We start from the raw sequence: 18,604 nt of genomic DNA on the forward strand, positions 1-18,604 counted from the left end.
CTCATCTCTGGGACTGTACAGCTGAATAGTGACAGAATCTTATTCATGTTTGTTAAAAAGCACATTTGCAGTACTATCATGGTAAAAGACCTAAAAAGTTCATATTGTATTCTATTTTAGTTTTCTTCAAAATAACAAGAGACAGTGGGTCCACGCTTGGAATGATAGTCCCCTGTTGGTAGTAAAGAAATGTACATGTGTGTGTGTCTTTGCTGGTAGAAGAGGCCGGTCTTGACGCTCACAGATTTGCGTTTGGGTGTTTTGATAAACATAACTGACTTTTGGAGAGCCTCTGATTGGACAGAAACACCACAGCAGTGATCAGACGGTTATCAACACACGTAAAGGATGTTAGATGATGTTTCGACCCCATCAGCAGGACCTGCAGCATCAGGCCTAACGTACTGTCTTCAAATCTGACTCTACATTATATCTATATCATATCTGCCTCCACAAAAAACTAGAAAATGGTTTCATAACGATGTTGTGTGTGAGTGTCGGTCAGGTGCACAACGGTCGAAGACACCAGAACTTTACCTGCATACCAGTGATGCAGCTGGTCGACACACAACACGGGGTCGGGCGGGTTTTGGGTCGAGTTACCAGAAAATATCACGAGGTTTGGAGCGGGCGAGTCAAAAAGTGACAAAGCAGAAACATTCAGGCTGGTCTCATCCAGCATTCGTAGCAATACCTACGAAAAATAATTTGTAATTTGTAGATATCCCACAGAATTATTTTGTATGTTATCAACATAATCATCGACGATTATCATCAATGAAGTGTTTTTGTAACTTGTGTACTTCAGTAACAACACTTCCGTGGTTATTTTAACAAAAACAGCGATCTTTTTCTAAACCTAACCAAGTCGTTTTGTTGCCGAAACATGACCGAGTTTCATGTTACGAGCGGAAATTGACTCGTGCTGCTGGACTTTTAAAGGAAAACACAAAAAGTGAAGAATAACTTTTTAGTAAGACATCATACGATATCGTTTATTGTATGCGGATACGTTGAAACAGTCCAATAGTTCACCTTCTCTCCTCTTTACCGTCTGTAGTATCATCAGCTCACAGCGTGCTAATCTGCTGCCTGAGCCACCAAACAAACCAAAAAATCTTCCTCAGCTCCCTCACATTAGTAGGCAACAAAGCAGTCTTCTGTCCACCATCACCAGCTAACTACATGCTAACTGTATGCTAGCTACATGCTAACTAATAACAGCTTTTAAATATAGCTCAAGTTACGACCTTAACTGACCTGTGATCTGTTAAAATCTCGTCCTGTTTATTTTTTCTAAATGAAGTGTGATGACTTTTATTTCCAAATAACTAAAATAAATAATCTTTATGTCTCAGGAATAGATTTCAAGATGTCGCTTCTCTAACAACATATCAAACTACAGTTATTCATCAGTTGGCGTCACATTCTTTGCATAAGAAATATAAAGTTATCAGTTCTATAAATAGACCAGTATGAGCAAAAACTAAATCTTAACACATTGTCAGTTACTATTTTCCTTCCATTTTCTTGAATTACTTTCATTCTTCAGTTTTTAATCACTTTAAACAGACATAATGAATTCTCAGCTCTGAGAATGACATTTAAAAAAGGGTCAACAAGTGTGCTAATTAAAGAAATACTATAATTACTCCACAACGTCAAACGTTTCCTGGAGGGTTCTGGTTTCCCACAGATTTTGGTTCTCACACATCCAAACTCACGGACGTACAAGCGGAAGCATGTGGAAGCATTTAGAGCTGGCAGCTCCAAATCACCGTGTCCCCCCGTCACCCCTAAACGCCACCCTGAGAGGGCTTTGAACCCGGTCACGGAGGTCAGAGGTCGAATGGGAGGGGTGAGCACCGCGATGGAGGCCAGGCCTCCCAGAAATCAGCAGCAGCACAACATTACCAAAACTGGTCTTCATGAGAAAGTCCAACAGAGGTAGTTTCTCAAACCATGACCCTTATTTTCATTAAATAACTTCCATAAAGTAATTCAATCCCAATTTATTTACCATTTGATGAGTTGTGATGTGACTGTAAAATAATAAAAGATTGAGGGTAGTTATTAAAGTAATAGTCTTTAACATAATAAATGTCCATCTTTATACTGTCTACTCTCAAAATGTGGCTTTTTATCCTGGTAAGTGTTGAAGAAGCGGTTAGTTATGAACATTTACAGTTTTTTTGTAACGTAATTTGTTCTTTAATGTTATTTTTTTGTATTTGTGTAAATGTGTATTATTCTATCTAAGTATGTTCTGTATGTGCTGCTAATGTTTATCTGAATTCTTTGTATATTACATTTTCTTAATAAAAAAGAAAAGTTGTAAAAAGTTACATTGAACAAAGAATAAAAATAAAAAGAGCGCCACCGACTGAAACCTCCCATAAAAGAGTGACTAGAGTGTCTCTAGAGTCAGTCCAACACTTTGGCCCAGACTGAAATCAATTAGTATTTAATCAATTAGTATTTAATCAATTAGTATTTAATCCAGGTGATCATGAACCAGAAAGTATAAAGACAAAAACAAACCCACACAAGATCTGTGGGAGATGAGATGGATGAGTCAAACTAAAATCTGGACTTTCACCCAGGAGACCGCTGTTAGTGTCCCGTGTAAAAAATAAAACATCAACGTCACGTAACTTCCGTACTTAAGTGACGGCACTTCTGCTAACAAAAAGATTAAACTGGAGGTCTCGTGACGCCCTCAAGCAACGAAAAGCCAATTAAGCGTACAACTGTAGAACTATAAAGAAAATTGCCTGAACATTTAGAAAAGAACAAGTCATATCAGGACCGTTCTGCGTCAGTCGACTCAGACAGTAAATCTCTTTTCTGGGGATGAAAGCAGTCGACTTTGGCTTCGTGCCTCTTTAACCTCAAACCTCCACCACATGTCAAAACAACACGCTAATTATCAAAAGCCACCTCAGGTATTTGGTCTCCTAATTTCTTTCTTTCCCAAACATTCATAACCTTTTGTCTCTTTTTTTCCTGGTTCCCGGCTGCACCTCGTTTCTTGTCTTTGTTGCTCTCGGTAACAGTATCTCTCTCTCCCTCTTTTATAATCTGGGACATTATAGGAACCCGATCTGACGGCCTGCATTCCTGCAAACAAAAAAGGAAGGAGGTGTCACCGAAGGGAGCGAGAAGAAGGAGGCGAAGAAAGCAGAGTATCAAGAGTCAAAATCCTAAATCTCATAGGCGATAATTTATATTAAAATAACAAATCATGTCCACCTTTTTGAATACAGAAAAACATTTTTTTGTATGTTTTGCTGATTTCTTTTTTTCTCTTGTTGAGTTTTCTGTTGAAGTTTTGGGGGGAATTATGAGGCTCGTTGGAGAAAGTGGACAAAAGTGGACAGGCGGTCTGCCTTGGAAACACTATGCTGCTCGTTGTGATGTGTGTTTATAGAAATAAGTTTTATTATTATCAATAACACAATGAGTGAAGGAATGTCACACGGTGTGTTCTCTGTTTGCAGAATGTCAAACAGACCTTTCTGTTGTTCTTCACTCTTTGACCTCAGACACAAATCACCGTTCGTTCTTTCTGTTTGTCAAGTGTGTTCTGAACGTTGTGAAATGAGTAAACTTGACTGTTTACCACTGAAAGTATTGATTGTCGCTTCTCTCCTGCAACATTTTAGCAAAACATTTTGGTACAAATGTGAAGTTTTGATCAGGTTTCACTCAATGAGTTTCATGTGAGAATATAAATACATCCTGTTCATAACACAAACTCTCTCACCTCCTGTTGCTGAGTGACAGAATTCACCGTGAACTGTTTTTGTTAAGTGACGGATTAACTCGTGAACACTCAGCTGGGTCGAGCTGAACGTTAAGGGATTATGAAAAGAACATCAGTGATGATGAGAAAAGTTTACAGATTTATTTCATAGACTGGAGGAAGAATGTAAAACATGGTGAGAAGGTTTATAGTCAACAATAAACTAACGGAGAAAAAAAGAATTTCTGCACAAGATTTAATCATTTGTGCAAACAATTGATCACAACTTTAGCTCTGTTTGTGTCTGTTTTTTTAGCTTGTAGATGTATTTGGTAAGTCAGGTTGAACAGACTCTCTTTTACTAAAAAGCATCTCTGCTGCAGGCTAAAAATACTAAACAATGAGCTGAAAGACACAAAACGAGCTGAGATTAAAGCTACTAAACGCTCATTGTGTGTTGATTCTGTCGCCCCCTGTGGACTAGAGTGGTAGTGTCTCTGAGCACCAGAGACTCTTTAGAAAACCTCTCATTCTACTGCAGCAGGTCTGACAGTCTGCCTCTCAGTCCTGGTTCTGGTTCTAACCTGCCACAAAAGAAAAATTCCCTCCAGCGGTTTCTTTACTGGGATTTTTCTTTTGTTTGTTTTGTATTCGTGGTATCACATTATGATAAACGATCAGCTGCAGGGTGTTTCCAGAGAGACTCTCTGTGGTTTCTCACTTCTGCTGTTGGCTTTTTCTCAACAGTGAGGTTTTGAGTTTGAAGATTTTATCACTGTGGTGAGCTGAATGTTGGATTTCCCCCTCGTCTTCACACTGAGCTTCATCGAAACAGAAACAACTGAAGCGGCCGCCGTCAGATCATCTGTGTTTACAGGCGGGGTTTTTCTTTTGTGACGGGAAAATAATACCTGACTGTAAATCTTTGAAATGAATGTGTCAGTCAGGACATGCACTATCGTGAAATGAATCGAAGACTAAATATATTGCTTTTAATATTTTGGAAAGTTTTTCTGTATCATTTGTTACATTTTCATGATAGAAGTGACGGATTATTGAATGGGCCAAAGGGCCCAAAGGGTTCAGGGGCCCCTGGACCAGAGCCTCAGTTTGAGATGACGATTCTTGGAAAGTCAATCAAATAACAAGGAGACAGAAAACGATGACAAAGAGTCGTAAAGTGACCAAAAGAGACTCAAAACAAGCAAAAAGAGATTAAAAAAGACTTGAAAGGGACATCAAATAAAAAGACAAAGTAATACTAAAGAGATATGCAACATGTTAAAAAGAGGTACAAAAAGAAAAAGAGACATTGAAAGACTCAAAACAACCACAAAGTATCTCTCTCTCTTTTCCTCTTTGTCTCTCTCTCTCTCTCTGTCCCTCTCTCTCTTTCTTTCTCTCTCTTTCTCTCTCTCCCTCTCTCTGTCTCTCCCTCTCTCTTTCTTTCTCCCTGTCTCTCTCTCTCTCTCTCTCTCTGTCCCTCTCTCTTTCTTTCTCCCTGTCTCTCTCTCTCTCTCTCTCTCTCTCTCTCTCTCCCTCTCTCTCTCTCTCCCCCTCCCTCTCTCCCTCCCTCCCTCCCTCTCTCCCTCCCTCTCCCTCTCTCTCTCTCTCTCTTCTGGGATTTGTTTTTGTGGTCTTTGTTAATGTGGATCACCACAGCAGCTGTGAACTGTGGACTCTGTTCCTGGAGCTCAGAGTTTTTACGACGGCTGCGTTATGTAATACTTTTAAACTTTCTAAATCCTCACTCTTTGATCCTTTCTTATTATAAAACAATATATTGTTGTAACTTTAAGCTTATGAGACACTTAACTGTAATAAACTAAATGCAAAAGAGCATCTTTATGATTCCTGTCACCACATGTGCCACTACTGATGTACTTAAGTAAAATAAGTAGTATAAGTTGTGTACTTATACTCAAGTACAACAGAGTATTCTACACTGTGGTATTACTACTTTTACTTTAGTAAAGGAGCTGAATACTTTCCCCACCTCTGCTTCTGTTCACCTGTTGAATGAATGAAGAAGTGACGACACTGAATGATGAAGAGAGTGACAGAGAGAAATCACAGTAAACACACTCTCTGTGGTCAGAGCGGGAGCAGCTGTGTGTGTTTGGACCTCATGGTTCCTTTCATGCAGCTCCATCGGTCCACAACACGCTGCACTGCTTCAGTCATTTCATTGTGTTCTGGTTTGGCTCGTCTTTTTCATCCCTGAGCTCCAAAGACAAGAGACACACCCTGATGAATCGGTCCAGGCCATGCAGAAAGTACACTGTAAAACACTGGGATACACTGTAAAACACTGTGATCCACTGTGATACACTGTATAACACTGTAAAACCAGAAAGTACACTGTAAAACACTGGGATACACTGTGATTCACTGGAGGAAAACATAAGGAGACGCTGCCACCTGGTGTCCATTTGTTCCAGAGAGCAGCAGACCAGGACTCAAATTTCTGACACTGTGATGAAAAAGATGATCCTATAATTCATTTTAACGACTTAATAACTTGTACTTTAGTTTAAGTACAAAAGTATTAGCATCAAACTACACTCAGTACCAAAGTTAAAATACTTCATTTCAGACTTAAATGTTTGATATTATTGGATTATAATTATGGATGCATTAATCACCTGTTAATCAGTTGAATTTATTTGTATAGGCTACTACCTCCTCTGATTATATATATATTTTTGTTAATATTTAATATAATTTTTGAACATAAAATGGAAATATTCCTAATTAACTTAAACTGTATTTAAGTACAGTACTTGAGTAAACTTACTTTCCACCACTGGTTTGCTGTGAAGATCAGAAATATGTTTATTTATAAATGAAACGAGGAGACGCTGCCACCTGGTGGCCATTTGTGACTGTTTTAGGGAGCAGCAGCAGACCGGAGCTGGAATTTAATATCTTCATTAAAAAGTGCTCTATGACTCTATTCTGTTGTCTTATTATGTTTCACTTATAGTATCCTGAAGCTTTACTAATACTTCTTGTCTCATAATAATACCGTTATTCATTCAGAGACACTGGAAACTGTCTTCAGGGTTTCTGATGAATACTTTGACACAGACCAGAGAAACATCGGAGGTAAAGTCTCGACAATAGTTTATCTTCATTCATTTCATTAGTACTGGAAAGTTACTAAGTACCTTTACTCCAGTACTCTGACTACAACTTTAAGGCATTTGTACTTGAGTATTTCAGACGTTATGCTCCTTTATACTTCTACATCTCAGAGGACAGTACTGTACTATCTGCTAGCTGCAGTTTGTCTTTAAAGAGTAACTTCAACTCACAAACTACTTTTTCTTTCAGCTGAAAACCAACATTTGTGTATTTTTGTGCGGCCTCCATAAAACAAAAACGAATCCAGCATTATGTACAGGATGCTTACATATCATTTTTAATACGACGGGTCTGTATTACAATACTTATTAACAACAACATATAAAACATACTTTTACTCCTCAAAATGCTTAACTTTGAACAAATAATAGGTTTTCTACTTTGTCTGCTGCCCCTTGGCATCATGGGAACATGGATTTCAGACGAGCCAATCAGCTCCTTCCATCTAAAAACGTATTTCAGACTCTTTGTCATCTATTATAAAATATTATTAATAATTATTATGACAGCTTCCTTATTAAATGACATTTAATTGATTCAGTGTAGAATACACACAGATTGTGCAATAACTTGAGAGAAATATTAGATCTGGTTCTATGATCCCTAAATATCAACTCATTTAAAATGATCAATACACTGAAGTTAATAAACAGGTTCTGAGTTTCATTAAACAGCTTTGATGAACTGATGGAGGAAGCACTAATACCACAAACCCTGTCGTCACTAAAGTGAAAGTATAATCAGGATCTTCTTCTTCTCTCAGACTTCTGTAGTCAGACTTCATGTCGCCCCCTGCTGGTCAGAGGAGAGGATGCAGCTTTAAAGACAGGAAGCTGCTGTTGTCTTTACTTGTTTCTACTTTGACTGAAGAGGCGATGACACACTTTCCAAACTCAAACTTTATTGAGTGAAATAATATCCAGACAATGACTCTCAGGTCAAAAACACTTTTGGCTTCACAAGTTTTCAACCATCAACTTTCTGCAAGTCAAAACAAATGAGAAATAGATTTGTTTCTGTCAGTGTAGATAAAATGATGGGATGGGGGGGTAACCCGGGTTAAAAACCAGCTAACGTTGTATATTTAAACTACAACTTTCATGCCCGATCCATTCTTCTACCGACGTTCCTTTGAGGCCACGTTTTACCACATCATTTCATTATTTATTATGATATTATATTTATTCTTAAGTGTACATCATTTCAGCCATGTGTGACATCTTCTTGGGGATGTAGAGGTAATACTCCATGTAGCCGGAAAGGTCCTCTATCGTGATGTCGTCGACGTAGACCCTCGCCTGCTCCGAACACGAGCGAGGGGAACCCGACGACGAAGACGATGAAGACGATGGAGGCGGCGGCGAAGCTGAGGCGATGGTGGCGGCGTTGCTGTTGGTGCTGAGAGTTCTGTGAGCGTCGCCCTCGCGGCTCCTCTCGCTCTCCGACATGACGTTGCGGAGCCCCGTGAAGGAGTAAACCTCCACGCCGCTCCAGTCCCGATGGAGGGACCCACACCGGCACTCGGATTCGGCTCCTCCCTGGCCCGTCTCCTCCGGGGGATCTGAATCTTTCTTCTTCTTCTTCCAGGCACAGGAGCAGGGGACGTGGGGAACCTCTGCAGAGACACCGCCGTGGCGCTCGGACAATGCTCGGAAGTCTGCGGCTTCTGCGGATGTCCGAGGTGGTGATGGTGGTGCAGACTCTGCTCCTCCACAGGCACTTTTCTCCGGGGCGCCTTCCTCGCTCGACTGGTCTCCAGAGCGTCCTCCGTCCTGCCCGGAGGATGTCGTCGTCGCAGCGGCAGCAACAGCAGCGGCGGGGATCTCTTGTACCGCCGCCGCAACACGCGTCTCATAGCCAGCGCAAGATCCAAAAACCAGAGGAGAGATGTGGCCGGCGGTGCCAGAGGAGGAGAGCTCTTTCTGGGCCGACGACGGAAGAACGGCCACGGCGTCGCCGGCGTGACGAGGCTCCGACGGCTCGGGTGCGGCCAGCCGCTGGTGCTTCAGGCCGCCGCTGGAGGTCGACAGAGCGGAGGCTGCCGCGGTGCTGCAGTAGGTGAATTTGGGCGGGTGGAGGATGGGGGACTTGGACCGCCGGCGCCGCTGGGTTCTGGATGCTCCTCTGGAAGTCTTCCTCATGCAGCTAAAGATGGAGGAGAGAGACAACATTTGGTAACAAAGTGGAGACAAAAATCATTATTTTATAGAGACGTTGTGTGACAAAATCCTCATGATTACAGCTGTGTGTCACACAACACAAGGAGGTTTAGTTCAGTCTTAAAATAAAAAGCTCAACTAACCCGTGCCAGTTGTCCTTCGGACACCCGAGTTTGGGCTTCGCTCCGCTGACGTCGAGACAAACGCGAGACGCCACTCTGGAAACCAACGCCTCCGACACACTCACAGCTCCGGGTAAACTGGACAGAAAAAGAGAAACGGGAAGAAACTTTTAGGAACTTTATCGCAGCACATGTGTCACTTACTGAGCTCAACATCACTACTGTGGCTTAGACCCTAAAACAGAGATCAACGACCTCCACGGTCTGAACGCGAGTAGCTAATTAAAAAGGAATTACCTGCCAGCTTCTGATTTAAATCACCAAACTCCATCATTCCTCCATGATCGTGTAAACAGGTTTTTACCATATTTCTTTCCAAAGTTCACGGTTACTTTCAGAGCAGCTGACAACAGAACACAACAATAGAGACATCTCATGTCTCTATTGACTGAACCTAATGTTGTTTAAAGTTTAAGTTGTATTAAAATATTTATTTCAATGGTATCTGATAAGTTTTTCCAGCATAAATAGAGTTCTATGGGATCTTTTGGACAGATTTCTTGCCGGAGACAAAGAGAGGTTTGGGGGGGGGGGGGGGTCCCTAATTATGTCACGATTATCCCGGCCAAAATAATCAGAATTCACGATATTATCCCGAAAATGTCACCAAAACATACTAGTATGAGAGTGATAATTACTCCATTAAAAGAAAACAAACCAGGCTCTATTCCCGTCACGGTAGCGAGCTACACAGCTGGTTCAAGTCACTCAAGACGATATACTCCACAATCAACTATTTGTGTGTTTTTTAATCTCAATCCACAATAAAACGCCCTCATTGTCCCGTCTCTGGTTCAGTGAGTGCAGGTTGTTGTTATTTACCTCTCAGCGTCGACTCTCAGCTTCTTGAACGCCGTCTGCAGAGTTTCCTCCTCGCAGTCCTTCCCTCCTGCCTCCATGGTGGGAGGAGGCCGCTCCGACCAGCCACCCAGCTACAACACAACACAGCCGTGATCAACCACTGAACTGAGGATTATCATCATGTGTGGGCTTCTGCTTGATCTTAAAATCTATTACCAGGTTTAAATCTCGCAGGTTAAATGTTAAAACATCTGAGTTGGACACATAATAAAATATTAAGCAACAGTTAGAGATAATAAAGCCCTTAGATCCTCATAGAAAGGCTTAAATAACAGAGATTCACATTGAACAAGGACATTAAAATAGAGATGCAGACAGAAATAATAATGTGTTATTGTTCTATATGGTATTGCTCTATATGGTATTGTTATTGTTCTATATGGTATTGCTCTATATGGTATTGTTATTGTTCTATATGTTATTGTTCTATATGCTGACATCATGTGATTGACAGGCTGATGATGCCACAAACATAAAAACACAAGGTTATATTAGTTTAATTTATATTATATAATATATCAATTATATATATTCAATATTTAATTGAATTGAATTAAATAAATGGAGATGCAGACAGAAACAATGCTCAAGTCCTATTATTATTAATATCATGTGTTATTGTTCTATATGCTGACACATCACGTGATAGACAGCCACAAACATAAAAAACACACAAGATGTGAATTAAATTATAAATAAACTATGATCACGTAGAGTATTTAACTGACACGTCACACTCAATAACAGACACATTTGCTTGTAAACAGTAGATTTCATAAGAACTCCCACACACCCTGTTGGTGGCTAATGCTAGCAAGCTACTTTAGCTGCTAAGCTAAGCTAAGCTAAGCAGGTCACAGGACGTCTTTGTTTCTTTTTAAACACGAGCTGGTGATACTCACGGTTCAGGGTATCCTGGTCACAGTAAAGAGAGAGAGGTGTACACCCGGGGCATACGGGTTGTTTCCCTCGCGACAGGGCCGTTGGATGTTGACCAGCTAACAACGGCTAAAGCTAAAGCTAAAGGCTAGAGGTGCTAACGTTAGCTTAGCTCTGTGCGACTCCGGAGAAAAACACGGACCTGTGCCTTTTATTATGTAAAGTGTTACGGCTGCTACACCCAGCACCGCAGGAATTATAACTCACGAATGAATACAAACCAAAGAATAAGAAGAGAGACCAACAGACGCGTAAAGGCCCTAACGTTACAGCTGAAACGGAGACTCTTCTTCTCTCTTCTTGTTTACAGTCGCAGTGACTCTGCAACATCGCGCAGTCCTGGTGACGTAACCAGCCATTAAAAAAAACAACACCCTGACGTCACTCTCTGCTGTTATTTAATGTAATGTTTCACGCATCATTGACCAGCTGCAACATTGATGCTTCATTATAGTCAACTTATGTAAAATATATAATTCTAAAATGGACCATGATGCATAAAGAGGACTTTAGTTCCTCTATTGGCTGAGATAGAATGTGTTCTACACATTTTGAACATTATAAATATAACATGTATTCATTGTAAACTTATTGATTATATAAATTGTAAATACATAAATGCAAAAAAAGAGTTTCCTCCAATCTCACTGGATCTTTTATGTGAATTTAAAGAATTAAGACTCTCAAACTTATAAACACTAAAGAAGTATTACAACCGTCATTGAACTCTTTAAAGAATAACATTTGTTTATTCATATTCTTGTTTCTGTACCACTATGTTGAGTACATGTCTGCAATGTTTGTGTATTTGTATGTTTTTTTAAATAAAGACTGAAAAAGTAAATAAAGTAAAAAAATATCCAACTTTTACACTTTCAAAATCCTCACTCTTTGATCCTTTCTTATTATAAAACGATATATTGTTGTAACTTTAAGCTTATGAGACACTTAACTGTAATAAACTAAATGCAAAAGAGCATCTTTATGATTCCTGTCACCACATGTGCCACTACTGATGTACTTAAGTAAAATAAGTAGACTTGATACAACTTGATACATGAACTCTGCTTGAACACAGTATTTATTATATATGTATATATATATATATATATATATATATACTGTATATATATATGTGTATATTTATGTATTTATATAACATCCAGACCGTCTTGTGCTGCGGAGAACAACCTTTGGCACATTAAATAAAATAAACACATCCTCCCCATCTACTGTATGACAGCCACAAAAGTAAATCAATAGAAATCATCAATAGAAATAAGTAAATAAGTATATTTACACAAGTACTGTATTTAAGTGAAAATGCAGTACAAAGCGAGAAAGTGTAATAACATTTTTTTAGCAAAATATAAACAATAAAATGTATCAAGAAGGTGTAAAATGCAAATATACACAATGCCAAACAATGCAAACAGATGACCGGTAAGTGTATATACTGTATATTAACAATAAGGTGCTAAAAATGTAATGTTGTGTAAGTATGCACAGCTCACTTCTCTGGTTAGGTAGGCTGATACAGAGTGTTTTCTACTGTTTGGTGAATAAATATGTATTTGTTGTCTTGTTGTATATAATACTTGTTGAGATCAACAGCAAAACACAAAAGAAGGCAACAGCGTCATCAAGTGATCATACAGGGAAAAATAAATTCAGATTCAAAACAATGAGGAATGCATTTAATTAATTAATTTAGATGAAAACGTGTTAAATGTTACAAAATGGTTTGTTTTTGAAGGAGAGTGAGTTGCTATAAAAACTTTTGCTTAACAATATGATTAAATATGAAAGTGTTGATGTCTTTCCAGAGTTTATTAGTGAATCTGCAGGTTTTCTGTAAATAAGAAACATCTTCAGGTTGAATTCAGCTGAAAGAACGCATACGTTTTAATTTTTTTAAAGAATTTGTTTTATTTCTTTAATAAAAAGAAAGGAAAAAACAACCATTCCCATAATAAACAAAGTTATTATATCCTAGTTATTCTACGTGGGAACGTGTGAACGCTTCATGAGGAGCACGTGGTAGTCGTGGACCAATCAGACGGCGCCAACTGGACGTTGCTCCCGGAACGTTCTGCCTCCGTCCAATCAGAGGAGATCGCGTGGAAGGCCACAGGAAGAGTCGCACCTCTCGACCAATAAGAGCTTCGACATAGTGTTACGCAGCACACACCGGAAAAGAACAAAAAAGAAAAAGCCACACACACGTACAGTCAGTTTACCGGCGTCTGTATCGAAGACGTGTTTACTTTATTTTGTCTGAAAAAGGTTTAAAAACGAACCGAAAGATGTTGTCGTTAAGCGGGCTGTCGGTGGCTCTCGCGCTCGCTCTGTTTCCCGGTTCCGGTGAAGCCCTGAAAGAAGGAGATTGTGAAGGTAGGCTGTGTCTGCTAGCTTCTGTTAGCATTAGCATTAGCTACAGCGTTAAAACTGAATGGTGTGTGGAGCTTCACCAACTTTAAAAAAACATATATTACAGGAAGTAATGTGTAGACACAGCTGGTAACGATGGAGGTTTAGTTTTAAGCGGTGGTGTAATCATTTTTATATTTTTGTGTATGTATGTATCTATGCGTGCGTGTGTGAGACAGACAGATCTATCTGTCTCTGTCACCCTTGAATAAGATAATTAAACGCATATTTATTTCTTATTTTAACCGCGATAGAAACTACAATGACAATGATATTAAAGCTGCCGTTAACTATATTTCTTTGTTATAGATTAATCTTCTGATTATGTCCTCTTTGTCTATAAAATGTCTGACAATAATGCAAATTATAATTTCTAAGAGTTTAGTTTATTTACAAAACCGGTATGACTATAAGATATAATGGACATAAGGTATGTGACACCTGAGAATAGGAGTAGATAGTAAACATATATTTTAAATTCTAACATGTTTAGATTTGAATAAGTTTATGTATTATACAGCAACATTTACGACCTACAGAAAGATGAACCAGCCCCTAAATACTAATGTCACTAACCAATAAACATGTATTCCATCAGTCTACACACCGGCTGAGTAGGTACGATTAGATACAATAAATAGAGACGCATAAGTGGAAATATGTTAAATTGATTTCAGAGTAGAGTGAGTATTTTAAGAAGTACCCGGCCGGTTTAACATATTTTAGTAAACTGCTGCTCCTAAGAGTCCAAAGACCGACTTGACTTGACCAACAAAATGTAATTTTTACTTATGAATAAAAGAGATTAAAATCGGTTATTGGCTCTTGAAATAGCTGCTGATTAATTTTATTATTGACTAATTGTTTCATCTCGTATTGATCCAACATCCCAGCTTCAAACACACTCTTGGAGGTGTTGCGGTTTGTAGAACCCCGATTTTTAAATATTCAAATTCATGGTAAAGAGTCGTCTGTCCCTCGTAGATGCTATTTGTTCTTATGTTCTGTTCTGTTAATTATTCTTTAACAGGCAACTGTCACTTTGCAGAAAAGTGTTTATTTACTATAAAAAGTGACATTAATTCCTGAAGGAAAGAGTTACGCAGTTATAGTAGCATAACTACCAAACCAACAGCTGAAATCTCTCATTTCACTAACGGCTAGTGTGGAGTAGCTGACGTTGCCTCTGTGACGTTGCCTAACTCATATTGTCCTGTGTCTCAGTGTGCATAACCTTCCTCGGGAGGTTCTACCAGTCGCTGGAGGACAACAACGTGAACTTCAACAGCGCCGACATCGAGAAGGCCATCATGAAGACCTGCAAAGACGCCAAAGGCAAAGAGAACCGCTTCGTAAGTGAAGTACAGACTGTTATTGGACCTGAGATGTGTGGAGAGGGACAGTTAATATACATCTATATGGATTAATGTGACGCAATATTACATTTCAATTCCATGTGCAACATTATTTTCATTAATCGATGTGCAATACAACGTTCTCCTTTAGTTTCCATCAGGCTCTGGTGGTAGTGTCACTTCTTCACTTTGTATTTTTACTCTTATTTAATTGTATTTTAACACAACAATATTGAATATTTGTACTTTATTTATTTACCTCACTCTTATTGCTATTGTGTTCTATTTTTCACTGGCGTCAGTAGTATTTTACACTTAATAATTCTATTGTTCTTATATGTTTAATATTTTCATTCTATTGTTTTTTTTCTTCTTCTTCTGTTGTAGTCTTTAATGAAACTTTCCTTCAGGATAAATAAAGTTCTATCTTTTCTTACGTTTTAGATAATGACCCAACGAACAGACCGTATTTCACACATCTGACCAGAAACACATTCTCTTGTTGTTAAAGTCTTTATATATATATATATATATATATATATATATATATATATATATATATATATATATATATATATATCTCTATTTTAATTTCTCGTATTCTTCACTTCTGATGAATGAAATTAAACGAAGGGAGGAAGCGGAGAGCCACTGGAGCTCCTTTTATACATAGTGAACCATAATCTATTTAATGAATTATTCATTCATTTTTTATTATGATTAATTTATGATTAATTCTATTTGAATTGTTTTTCTTTTGCTACGATACAATTTATTTTGTAATTTCTTACATATTTTTTCTGTGTACAGTCTTTGTGTATTTATGTGTATATTGAAATATATCGCATATTACTACAGAACCTCGACACTCGCACATTAACCAGATCTCACACACACACACACACACACACACACACACACACACACACACACACACACACACACACACACACACACACACACACACACTTGCTGATACCTTCGTTTCTCCTCTTCATGTTCTTCTCCTCACTTTGTTCTGGTCTGACTTTTTTTTCTACTCACCTTTCTAAACAATGATAAAAACGTTCCGCCCCGTTTCTCGTGTCTAGTGTTACTACATCGGGGCGACGAGCGACGCGGCCACGAAGATGATCAACGAGGTGTCAAAGCCGCTCAGCTACCACGCCCCGGTGGAGAAGATCTGTGAGAAGCTCAAGAAGAAGGACGGTCAGATCTGTGAGCTGAAGTATGGTGAGGACAAAACATGCTTCTACTATTTAATATCTATAAATAACCACTTCACTAGAAGTCTCACAGCCAAATGTTCCATCTCTACAAACTAGAAGAATTACACACGCCTTACATTCAATTCAGAAAGAGGGTTTTGTCCTAATAAATATTAATTAATATTATTTAAAAATAATATACAAAATATAATTATATATTATATTAAATTGAATAATAAAGATTGATTATTGATTCAAAGATCATTTACCATCATTATGCAACACGGGGTTGCACAAATAAATAAACCATTTAAACCAATGAGAATGAATAACTGCGTGAGGTCATAACTTATTGTCTTGTGTCCCGTGCAGACAAACAGCTGGACCTGACCACGGTGGACCTGAAGAAGCTCAAAGTGAAGGACCTGAAGAAGATCCTGGAGGAGTGGGGCGAGTCCTGCAAAGGCTGCGCCGAAAAGTCCGACTTCATCCGCAAAATCACGGAGCTGATGCCCAAGTACGCGCCCGCAGCCGCCAAAGCACGGACTGACCTGTAACCAAAACACACAAATCACAACTTTGGACTTGACTGGGAACCACACCGCTATAGAGGAGGACCAGGAGAGGAAGAGGAGGACCAGGAGAGGAGGAAGAGGAGGAGTTTATCTGTTTTTTTTTTGTTTTTTTTCGAGGCGTAAGCTCATCTGGTAATCCTTCCCTGCTTCAGAGGGATAGATATCGGTATCAGTCCTACACTATACTTTAAATTCATGTGTCAAGAATGAAGTCATTAAAGGGGAATTACGAGCTTTGTTTTTATTTTTGCTTATGTCGTCGATACGGTTCACAGTAAACGTTGGCTGATTCTCCAACACAGAGATATTTTAAAACGTGACAGCTTCCTGTTTCACAAACCAACTCGTCTTCACTCGTCTTCACTTCTCCAGCCGACGACATCTTAACGCCAAGATGCTTTATTTTTTTTTTTTTTTTTGAGAAACTTCACCCTGACTTCTTTCGGTGACGCTACGAGGACGATGAGAGAACACGGATGTTGTTCAACTGATACTTAGAGGAAAAGCTCTTTTTTTTTTTTTAATTAAATTTTTTCTCCAAGTCTATCTTCAAACAATACCGACGCATTATGTGCATCAAAATAATGATCAGTCGCTCTCGATGCATACAGGACCCAGTAGTTCCCTTTCTAATGTAGACCGTGCTGCTGATAACATTGGCGCATATTTTCACAATAATGAGGTGAAATTATTACAGCCACCAAAAAACTGTGTGTGGTGTGTTGTATAAATATAGACTTGGAGAAAAAGAAAGTGAACCGATCCTTAAAGACCTGAGTTCAGATCTTCATCATCGTCTTTTTGTTTCAATCTCTTCTGAACAAAGTCGCCCATATTCAAACGTTGTGTTTAAAGAGAAGTGAACTTCTTGTTCTGTCTCATTTGTGACACTGAAGTGTGTCGTCACCAATAATCAACCAGTTAAGCTTTATTGTGATGTGCTAGTTTTACATGCATTAAGTTAAATACAGGTGCTACATGACGTGTCGTGGTTTGTGAAGACGGTTTTGTCGATTTCTTTAAACCAATCACGATCGTTTAAAGGAAGCAGCGACTGTTGGTAATATAATTATAAAGTTAAATAAAGCAGTAAAAAGACATCGCATAAAGCCAGTCTGTAAAAATGATTTTTAAGAAGTGATTTAGGATTATTGTTTTTTTACCAAGCTAGGGATGGTTTTTGTAAAAACTTTAATTCACTTTAAAGTTGTACACAAAGATAAAAGCTCCCGCTGAGTATGGGTGACTTATGTTAAAGCACGTGTGACTCCTCGTTGACAAAGTAAATATTACGGCCAGATGTTTTCTAACGGGTGGATATTTGGATCTGGTTTCCAGATGTTTCTGTGGTGATATATTCTCATGTTGGTGTTTGTGAACGTAACTTCTTCAAATCCTCCTCTTCTCTTCTGAGCAGCTGCAGTTTAACACAATCAGGAGTTAGATTCTAGGATTGTTGAAAATGTACAATAAAACAAAATAAATAGTGAAGTGGACTGACTGTTAACCAACATTCAAAATGTTTAGAGTTCAGCTGTCGCAAGAATATTTATGGTTCCTGAAACATGGAGGGAAATGACTATGTATGTGTTTTCTTCCACATGTTGCACACACACACACACACACACACACATGCATACTCACATAAACACACACACACAGGATGGAGGCTGGAGATTTTATTGTTTGGTGTAATAGAAACACGATAAAATGTTTGTTTTTACTTGAAACGGGAAATGAAAACTTAAAATATGCCGTTTGTTTCACATTGAACTTTTTTTTTCATGTAATTTGTTACAACTGTACTATTCTACTTTTTCATTAAAACATGAAAAAATCCCACGTTGAGCAGAAGATCGTATTGTTTTATTCAGTTAAGCAACACGTAGGAAATCTAAAAACAACTGATTCCAAACAGCTTTAAAGTACCTCAAACTATAACATTCAGGCATCAAAAGGATTCACAAAATGAATATTCAATGTTATTTATTATATTAAACAAA

At 38.6% G+C, this 18,604-nt stretch overlaps 2 protein-coding genes across 2 annotated transcripts; one reads left to right on the top strand and one right to left on the bottom strand.

The window, feature by feature from the left end:
• Positions 1–7,776: 7,776 nt before the first annotated feature.
• Positions 7,777–11,343, bottom strand: oser1 (oxidative stress responsive serine-rich 1). The gene is made up of 4 exons (XM_079186658.1): positions 10,997–11,343; positions 10,056–10,165; positions 9,195–9,311; positions 7,777–9,037 (listed from the first exon to the last, which is right to left on the bottom strand). Exons 2-4 carry the CDS (start codon positions 10,130–10,132, stop codon positions 8,080–8,082), a joined length of 1,152 nt encoding a protein of 383 aa, XP_079042784.1. The 5' UTR covers positions 10,133–10,165; positions 10,997–11,343; the 3' UTR covers positions 7,777–8,079.
• A 1,905-nt stretch (positions 11,344–13,248) lies between these two features.
• manf (mesencephalic astrocyte-derived neurotrophic factor) lies at positions 13,249–18,443 on the top strand. Its single transcript, XM_079186662.1, has 4 exons — positions 13,249–13,427; positions 14,688–14,815; positions 15,910–16,051; positions 16,399–18,443. Exons 1-4 carry the CDS (start codon positions 13,340–13,342, stop codon positions 16,581–16,583), a joined length of 543 nt encoding a protein of 180 aa, XP_079042788.1. The 5' UTR covers positions 13,249–13,339; the 3' UTR covers positions 16,584–18,443.
• The last annotated feature ends 161 nt before the right edge of the window (positions 18,444–18,604 follow it).

This window comes from Pholis gunnellus (assembly GCF_910591455.1).
Source record: "Pholis gunnellus genome assembly, chromosome: 3".
Classification (NCBI taxonomy): Eukaryota; Metazoa; Chordata; class Actinopteri; order Perciformes; family Pholidae; genus Pholis; species Pholis gunnellus.